The sequence below is a fragment of the Nerophis lumbriciformis genome, linkage group LG14 (genome assembly GCF_033978685.3).
Source record: "Nerophis lumbriciformis linkage group LG14, RoL_Nlum_v2.1, whole genome shotgun sequence".
Taxonomy (NCBI): domain Eukaryota; kingdom Metazoa; phylum Chordata; class Actinopteri; order Syngnathiformes; family Syngnathidae; genus Nerophis; species Nerophis lumbriciformis.
The window spans coordinates 5,140,840-5,151,323 of NC_084561.2; the positions used below are offsets into that span (position 1 = coordinate 5,140,840).

General features: G+C 29.9%; 1 protein-coding gene across 1 annotated transcript in view; it reads left to right on the forward strand.

Moving 5' to 3' along the window:
• The window catches only part of fbn2b (fibrillin 2b), a 335,304-nt gene that overhangs the window by 252,048 nt on the left and 72,772 nt on the right, over positions 1-10,484 (forward strand). Inside the window, exons 29-33 of the mRNA XM_061976207.1 lie at positions 165-287; positions 362-487; positions 560-685; positions 8,811-8,933; positions 9,252-9,374. Coding sequence (XP_061832191.1) covers positions 165-287; positions 362-487; positions 560-685; positions 8,811-8,933; positions 9,252-9,374 — 621 coding nt within the window. The remainder of the gene's footprint in view (positions 1-164; positions 288-361; positions 488-559; positions 686-8,810; positions 8,934-9,251; positions 9,375-10,484) is intronic.

Below are 10,484 nucleotides of genomic sequence, written 5' to 3' on the forward strand. Positions count from 1 at the left end.
AAATGTTTTGGGTTAAACCTTTGAGAAAGGTAGTAATACAGCATCAATCACAAAAGTAACCCATTTGAAGAGTAGCCTTATATCAAAAGACAAATACGATGTACGTTATTGATCTTCGACACTAGCGCTATTTGGATGGCCCGGTAATAATTCGTTTCCTCCAGATATCGACGAGTGCACCATCATGAACGGCGGCTGTGAGACCCACTGCACCAACTCGGAGGGGAGCTACGAGTGCAGCTGCAGCGAAGGCTACGCTCTCATGCCCGACCTCAGGACATGCTCAGGTGCGCCTCCTCCTCCTCACGCCCGTTCCTCGAAAAGGAAAGGTTTCCGACGCCTTTTTTTTGTTGTTGCTCAGACATCGACGAGTGCGAGGAGACGCCGGACATCTGCGACGGAGGTCAGTGCACCAACATTCCCGGGGAATACCGCTGCTTGTGCTACGACGGCTTCATGGCCTCCATGGACATGAGGACCTGCATCGGTGAGAGGGACAAACTGAAAAAATCAAATCAAATAAAATGTCCGTCCATAACGTGACTACTCCCGTGCACAGATGTGAACGAGTGCGATTTGAACCCCAACATCTGTCTCCATGGCGACTGTGAGAACACCAAGGGCTCCTTCATCTGCCACTGTCAGCTGGGATACTTTGTCAAGAAGGGATCCACAGGGTGCACAGGTAACTCACACTTTGTTTCTGGCCAAACATTTTTTTATTTTTTTTTTCGGTGGCCATAATTTTTTTTAATTTTTTATTTATTTATTTTTTTTAGGCCTTTTTTCAATTTTGGTGAATGTTAAAAGTCCCGGGGAGCCAAAAGGGTTTTAGTCATTGAATTTAAAAAATAAGTCATGTATTTATTGATTTTTACTTTCAACACCTAAATATCTATAAATTAATTTCGGTGGCCATACATTATTTAATTTTTTTTATTTTTTTTTATTTCGGTGGCCATACATTATTTTTTTTATTTGTTTTTTGGTGGCCATACATTATTTTTTTTATTTGTTTTTTGGTGGCCATACATTATTTATTTATTTATTTTTCGGTGACCATAATTCTTTTTATTTTTTTTTATTTTTTTTTAGGCTCTTTTTCAATTTTGGTGAATGTTAAAAGTCCCGGGGACCCAAAAGTGTCTCAGTCATTGAATTTTCAAAAATAAGTCATGTATTTATTGATTTTTACTTTCAACACCTAAATATCTATAAATTAATTTCAGTGGCCATACATTATTTAATTTTTTTAATTTTTTTTAATTTCGGTGGCCATACATTATTTTTTTTATTTGTTTTTTGGTGGCCATACATTATTTATTTTATTTTTTTTCGGTGTCCATAATTTTTTTTTATTTTATTTTTTTTTTAGGCCCTTTTTCAATTTTGGTGAATGTTAAAAGTCCCGGAGACCCAAAAGGGTCTCAGTCATTGAATTTTCTAGAATAAGTCATGTATTTATTGATTTTTACTTTCAACACCTAAATATCTATAAATTAATTTCGGTGGCCATACATTATTTAAATTTTTTTTTTTTATTTTTTTTTTTCGGTGGCCTTACATAATTTTTTTTATCTGTTTTTCGGTGGCCATACATTATTTTTTTTATTTGTTTTTCAGTGGCCATACATAATTTATTTTATATATTTTTTTGGTGGCCATAATTTTTTTAATTTTTTTTTTTTTTTTAGGATCTTTTTCAATTTTGGTGAATGTTAAAAGTCCCGGGGACCCAAAAGTGTCTCAGTCATTGAATTTTCAAAAATAAGTCATGTATTTATTTATTTTTACTTTCAACACCTAAATATCTATTGATTAATTTTGGTGGCCATACATTATTTTTGTAATTTTTTTTTTTTTTTAAATTTCGGTGGCCATACATTATTTTATTTTTATTTTTTTCGGTGGCCATATTTTTTTTTATTTTATTTAAATTTTTTTAGGCCCTTTATCAATTTTGGTGAATGTTAAAAGTCCCGGGGACCCAAAAGTGTCTCAGTCATTACATTTTCAAAAATAAGTCATGTATTTATTGATTTTTACTTTCAGCACCTAAATATCTATAGATTAATTTCGGTGGCCATACATTATTTTTGTAATTTTTTCTTTTGTTTTTAATTTCGGTGGACATACATTATTTTATTTTTATTTTTTTCGGTGGCAATATTTTTTTTTTTTTTTTTTTTTTTTTTTTTTTTAGGCCCTTTATCAATTTTGGTGAATGTTAAAATTCCCGGGAACCCAAAAGTGTCTCAGTCATTACATTTTCCAAAATAAGTCATGTATTTATTGATTTTTACTTTCAACACCTAAATATCTATAGATTAATTTCGGTGGCCATACATTATTTTTGTAATTTTTTTTTGTTTTTAATTTCGGTGGCCATACATTATTTTATTTTTTATTTTTTCGGTGGCCATATTTTTTTATTTTATTTTTTTTTTAGGCCCTTTATCAATTTTGGTGAATGTTAAAAGGCCCGGACACCCAAAAGTGTCTCAGTGATTACATTTTCAAAAATAAGTCATGTATTTATTGATTTTTACTTTCAACACCTAAATATCTATAGATTAATTTCCGTGGCCATACATTATTTTTGTAAAAAAAATTTGTTTTTAATTTCGGTGGCCATACATTATTTTATTTTTATTTTTTTCGGTGGCCATATTTTTTTAATTTTTTTTTAATTCCTTTTTAGGCCCTTTATCAATTTTGGTGAATGTTAAAAGTCCCGGGGACACAAAAGTGTCTCAGTCATTGAATTTTCAAAAATAAGTCATGTATTTATTTATTTTTATTTTCAACACCTAAATATCTATAGATTAATTTCCGTGGCCATACATTATTTTTGTAATTTTTTTTTTAAATTTCGGTGGCCATACATTATTTTATTTGTATTTTTTTCGGTGGCCATATTTTTTTTAATTTAATTTAAAAAAATTTAGGCCCTTTATCAATTTTGGTGAATGTTAAAAGTCCCGGGACCCAAAAGTGTCTCAGTCATTACATTTTCAAAAATAAGTCATGTATTTATTGATTTTTACTTTCAACACCTAAATATCTATGGATTAATTTTGGTGGCCATACATTATTTTTGTAAATTTTTTTTGTTTTTAATTTCGGTGGCCATACATTATTTTATTTTTATTTTTTTCAGTGGCCATATTTTTTATTTATTTTTTATTTAATTTATTTTTTTAGGCCCTTTATCAATTTTGGTGAATGTTAAAAGTCCCGGGACCCAAAAGTGTCTGTCATTAAATTTTCAAAAATAAGTCATGTATTTATTGATTTTTACTTTCAACACCTAAATATCTATAGATTAATTTCGGTGGCCATATATTATTTTTGTAATTTTTGTTTTGTTTTTAATTTCGGTGGCCATACATTATTTTCTTTTTTTTTCTTTTTCCGGTGGCCATATATTTTTTAATTTTTTTATTTATTTTTTTTAGGCCCTTTATCAATTTTGGTGAATGTTAAAAGTCCCGGGGACCCAAAAGTGTCTCAGTCATTACATTAAAAAAAATAAGTCATGTATTTATTGATTCTTACTTTCAACACTTAAATATCTATAGATTAATTTCGGTGGCCATACATTATTTTTGAATTTTTTTTAATTTTTTTTAATTTCGGTGGCCATACATTATTTTATTTTTATTTTTTTCGGTGGCCATATTTAAAAAAAAATTTTTTTTATTTTTTTTAGGCCCTTTATCAATTTTGATGAATGTTAAAAGTCCCGGGGACCCAAAAGTGTCTCAGTCATTACATTTTCAAAAATAAGTCATGTATTTATTGATTTTTACTTTCAACACCTAAATATCTATAGATTAATTTTGGTGGCCATACATTATTTTTGTAATTTTTGTTTTGTTTTTAATTTCGGTAGCCATACATTATTTTATTTTTATTTTTTTCGGTGGCCACATTTTTTTTTATTTATTTTTTTTTTTTTTAGGCCCTTTATAAATTTTGGTGAATGTTAAAAGTCCCGGGGACCCAAAAGTGTCTCAGTCATTGAATTTTCAAAAATAAGTCATGTATTTATTTATTTTTACTTTCAACACCTAAATATCTATAGATTAATTTCGGTGGCCATACATTATTTTTGTAATTTTTGTTTTTGTTTTTAATTTCAGTGGCCATACATTATTTTATTTTTATTTTTTTCGGTGGCCATATTTTTTATTTTTTTATTATTATTTTTTTACGCCCTTTATCAATTTTGGTGAATGTTAAAAGTCCCGGGGACCCAAAAGTGTCTCAGTCATTACATTTAAAAAAAATAAGTCATGTATTTATTGATTTTTACTTTCAACACCTAAATATCTATAGATTAATTTCCGTGGCCATACATTATTTTTGTATTTTTTGTTTTGTTTTTAATTTCGGTGGCCATACATTATTCTATTTTTATTTTTTTCGGTGGCCATATTTTTTTTTTTTTTTTTTTTTTTTTTTTACGCCCTTTATCAATTTTGGTGAATGTTAAAAGTCCCGGGGACCCAAAAGTGTCTCAGTCATTACATTTTCAAAAATAAGTCATGTATTTATTGATTTTTACTTTCAACACCTAAATATCTATAGATTAATTTCGGTGGCCATACATTATTTTTGTAATTTTTTTTTGTTTTTAATTTCGGTAGCCATACATTATTTTATTTTTATTTTTTTCGGTGGCCATATTTATTTTTATTTTTTTTAATTTTTTTTTAGGCCCTTTATCAATTTTGGTGAATGTTAAAAGTCCCGGGGACCCAAAAGTGTCTCAGTCATTACATTTTTAAAAATAAGTCATGTATTTATTGATTTTTACTTTCAACACCTAAATATCTATAGATTAATTTTGGTGGCCATACATTATTTTTGTAAAATTTTTTTGTTTTTAATTTCGGTGGCCATACATTATTTTATTTTTATTTTTTTCGGTGGCCATATTTTTATTTTTATTTTTTTATTTTTTTAGGCCCTTTATCAATTTTGGTGAATGTTAAAAGTCCCGGGGACCCAAAAGTGTCTCAGTCATTACATTTTCAAAAATAAGTCATGTATTTATTGATTTTTACTTTCAACACCTAAATATCTATAGATTAATTTCGGTGGCCATACATTATTTTTGTAATTTTTTTTTGTTTTGTTTAATTTCGGTGGCCATACATTATTTTATTTTTATTTTTTTCGGTGCCCATATTTTTTTTTTTTTTTTTTTTTTTTTTTTTTTAGGCCCTTTATCAATTTTGGTGAATGTTAAAAGTCCCAGGGACCCAAAAGTGTCTCAGTCATTGAATTTTCAAAAATAAGTCATGTATTTATTTATTTTTACTTTCAACACCTAAATATCTATAGATTAATTTCCGTGGCCATACATTATTTTTGTAATTTTTTTTTGTTTTTAATTTCGGTGGCCATACATTATTTTATTTGTATTTTTTTCGGTGGCCATATTTTATTTTTTTTTATTATTTATTTTTTTTAGGCCCTTTATCAATTTTGGTGAATGTTAAAAGTCCCGGGGACCCAAAAGTGTCTCAGTCATTGAATTTTCAAAAATAAGTCATGTATTTATTGATTTTTACTTTTAACACCTAAATATCTATAGATTAATTTCGGTGGCCATACATTATTTTTGTAATTTTTTTCTTGTTTTTAATTTCGGTGCCCATACATTATTTTTTTTATTTCTTTTTCGGTGGCATTATTATTTATTTTTTATTTTTTATTTTTTTAGCCCCTTTATCAATTTTGGTGAAAGTTAAAAGTCCCGGGGACCCAAAAGTGTCTCAGTCATTACATTTTCAAAAATAAGTCATGTATTTATTGATTTTTACTTTCAACACCTAAATATCTATAGATTAATTTCGGTGGCCATACATTATTTTTGTAATTTTTTTTTGTTTTTAATTTCGGTAGCCATACATTATTTTATTTTTATTTTTTTCGGTGGCCATATTTATTTTTATTTTTTTTTATTTTTTTTTAGGCCCTTTATCAATTTTGGTGAATGTTAAAAGTCCCGGGGACCCAAAAGTGTCTCAGTCATTACATTTAAAAAAATAAGTCATGTATTTATTGATTTTTACTTTCAACACCTAAATATCTATAGATTAATTTCGGTGGCCATACATTATTTTTGTAATTTTTTTTTGTTTTTAATTTCGGTGGCCATACATTATTTTATTTTTATTTTGTTCGGTGGCCTTTTTTTTTTTTTTTTTTTTTTTTTTTTTTTTTTTTTTTAGGCCCTTTATCAATTTTGGTGAATGTTAAAAGTCCCGGGGAACCAAAAGTGTCTCAGTCATTACATTTTCAAAAATAAGTCATGTATTTATTGATTTTTACTTTCAACACCTAAATATCTATAGATTAATTTTGGTGGCCATACATTATTTTTGTAAATTTTTTTTGTTTTTAATTTCGGTGGCCATACATTATTTTATTTTTATTTTTTTCGGTGGCCATATTTTTATTTTTATTTTTTTATTTTTTTAGGCCCTTTATCAATTTTGGTGAATGTTAAAAGTCCCGGAACCCAAAAGTGTCTCAGTCATTACATTTTCAAAAATAAGTCATGTATTTATTGATTTTTACTTTCAACACCTAAATATCTATAGATTAATTTCAATGGCCATAATTTTTTTTTTTTTTTTTTTTAATTTTTAATTTCGGTGGCCATACATTTAAAAAAAAAAATAATAATTTTTTTTTAGGCCCTTTTTCAATTTTAGTGAATGTTACAGATCGCAAAAGGGGCTCAAAGTTTTAAAAATAAATCTTTTTTTTAATTTATATTTTTTACTTTCAACACTCTATAGATCAATTTCAGGTCTATCTGTTGTCATAACATTTTTTTTTTTTTTTTTACATTGTATGCCTTTTTTAAATGTTGATGAATGTCAAAGTGTCCCTATCAAAAGGGTCTCAGTAATTAGAGTGTTAAATATAAGTCATTTATTATTTTATTTTTTCCCCAACACTTAAATATCTATAGATTAACTTGAGAGCCATCCGTTGCCAAAACAGTTTTTTTTTTTATGGCTGTTTTCAATTTTAGTGAATGTTAGAGCCCTGGTGACACAAAAGGGTCCCTATCATTAAAGTGTTGAAAAAATAAGTCATATAATAACTTTTTTTTTTCTTTTACTTTCGACACTTAAATATCTATGGATTAACTTCAAATCCATCCATTGTCACAACATTTTAATTAAAAATTTTTTTTTTTTGTGCTCTTTTTCAGTTTTTGTGAATGTTAGAGGTCCCGAGGACCCAAAAAGGTCCCAATCGTTAAAATGGTAAAAATAAGTAAAATATTAATATACCTTTCATATATATATACATATATATATATATATATATATATATATATATATATACCCTCAATCATCAGGAGATTTTAATGGGAGCATTCGCATACCATGGTTTATATAGGGCACAGAGTGGGTGGGTACAGGCTGGCCTAGGGGCGTGGTGATTGGCTCATGTGTTACCTAGGAGGTGTTTCCATCTATGGCGGCATGCTGTGACAATTTCGCTGCGCTTGTTGAGGGATGACAGGTCTGGACGGTAAATAATAAACAGTTTCTCTTTCAAGCATAGGTTGCATCTTTTATTACCACTATTGTAAGGTGTGCTGGATGCAAGAATTTGCCATGTTATTGAATATTCAACACCTCAAAGACAATAATGTTGAATATTCAATAACATGGCAAATTCTTGCATCCAGCACACCTTACAATAGTGGTAACAAAAGATGCAACCTATGCTTGAAAGAAAAACTGTTTATTATTTACCGTCCAGACCTGTCATCCCTCAACAAGCGCAGCGAAATTGTAACAGCATGCCGCCACAGACGGAAACACCTCCTAGGTAACACATGAGCCAATCACCACGCCCCTACGCCAGCCTGTACCCACCCACTCTGTGCCCTATATAAACCATGGTATGTGAATGCTCCCATTAAAATCTCCTGATGATTGAGGGTACCCCCCCTCATGAAACAGGCCTGTAGAGATGAAATAGTCTTGTGATTTTTTTCCCACACATACATATATACATATATATATATATATATATATATATATATATATATATATATATATATATATATATATATATATATATATATATATATATATAGCGGTTAGAGTGTCCGCCCTGAGATCGGTAGGTCGTGAGTTCAAACCCCGGCCGAGTCATACCAAAGACTATAAAAATGGGACACATTACTTCCCTGCTTGGCACTCAGCATCAAGGGTTGTAATTGGGGGTTAAATCACCAAAAATTATTCCCGGGCGTGGCCACCGCTGCTGCTCACTGCTCCCCTCACCTCCCAGGGGGTGATCAAGGGTGATGGGTCAAATGCAGAGGTTAATTTAGCCACACTTAGTGTGTGTGTGTGACAATCATCGGTACTTTAACTATATATTATATTATATATTATATATATATATATATATATTGTTATTTTTTTATCAATTGTTTTAATTCAATCAATTATTTAAGTATATATAAACAATTTTAAAATATGTTTTTAGGCCATCTCCATGCAACCAAAAGCCGCTTTTCTAACCCTAACCCTAAAAAGTTTCATTGATATTATTTTACCAAATAATTCATTGCAAGAATCGGTTTGAATCGATTCTGAATCGAATCGTTACCCCAGGAATCGGACTCGAATCCAGTCGTCGGGTGCCCCAAGATCCACACCCCCGAGGAGACACTTTTTAGTCTTTGTTTACAATAAGTATTGCCCTTGGTCATCAGTTAAATCTCCTTTTTTATTCATCAGTCATTCTTACATTTGCAGATATTGACGAGTGTGAGGTCGGCGCTCATAACTGCGACATGCACGCCGCCTGCATCAACGTCCCCGGGAGCTTCAAGTGTCGCTGTCGGGACGGCTGGCTGGGAGACGGCATCAAGTGTGTGGGTGAGTATGCTGGAATTGTAGGTTGTGAGTCATACCAAAGACTATAAAAATGGGACACATTACCTCCCTGCTTGGCACTCAGCATCAAGGGTTGGAATTGGGGGGTTAAATCACCAAAGATAATTCCTGGGCGTGGCCACCGGTGCTGCTCACTGCTCCCCTCACCTCCCAGGGGGTGATCAAGGGGGATGGGTCAAATGTGTGACAATCATTGGTACTTTAACTTTAACTGAATTATCCCTTTTATGGACTGAAGGTAACTTTGTGAGTGTGTGTGTGTGTGTGTGTGTGCGTGTGTGTGTGTGTGTGTGTGTGTAGACCAGGACGAGTGCGCCGCGGAGGACCACAACTGCAACCTCAATGCGGACTGCGTGAACACGCCGGGATCCTACAGGTGCGCCTGCAAGGAGGGCTTCAATGGGGACGGCTTTTCTTGCTCAGGTGAGACCCTTTTTTAATTTTTTTTTTTTTTTTTTTTTTTTACATGATGACATCATCGTCGAATTTGCATAATTGGCCAGGACGCATGTGCACGTAATGGATTTGTTGTGGGACACAGGTAGTTGGGGAGTGAGTCACAAAAAAAAAAACCGCACAAGCGAATATGTGGCGGGTCGAATGGGACAAAATAAAATAAATAGATATATATTTATATAGTTACTTTAATGTTTCATTAATTCATAATATTTGAAATTAAATACGTAAATGTTTTAAAAGGGTTATTAATTTATTTAACGTAAATGTACAATTATTTAATACATGATTTAAATATTTGTATTATTTTAATAAATTATGTAAATGTTTTCATTATTTAATAAATTATTTAAATAGTTTAATTATTGAATAAATTATTTAAATATTTTAATTATTTGATAAATTATTTAAATATTTTAATTATTTATTAATTAAATAATACTTAGTAATAATTAGTGCATGAACCTATGCGTCAGCGCTTCATGAATTCATTTAATTTAATTTAATTTAAAAGGGTTATTAATTTAATTTAATTTAATTTTAATTTAATTTAATTTTAATTTAATTTAAAATGGTTATTAATTTATTTAATGTAAAAGTACAATTATTTAATAAATTATTTAAATATTTTAATTATTTTAATAAAATGTTTTAATTATTTATTAATTAATAATAAGTAGTACATGAACCTATGCATCAGCGCTTCATGAATTCATTTAATTTAATTTAATTTAAAAGGGTTATTAATTTAATTTAATTTAATTTAATTTTAATTTAATTTAATTTAAAAGGGTTATTAATTTATTTAATGTAAAAGTACAATTATTTAATAAATTATTTAAATATTTTAGTTATTTAAATAAAATGTTTTAATTATTTATTAATTAATAATAATTAGTACATGAACCTATGTGTCAGCGCTCCATGAATTTATTCATCCGGCAAACCCGCCCGTCAAAGTCTGTGGGCGGGGCTAAAGCCAAACTAGTCCAGTGATTGGTCGGAAGCCTGGAACTTTGAGAGGGGTTGCTGGTGGAGACCTTGCTGACCCAGAGCATGTAGAAGTTAAATTATATA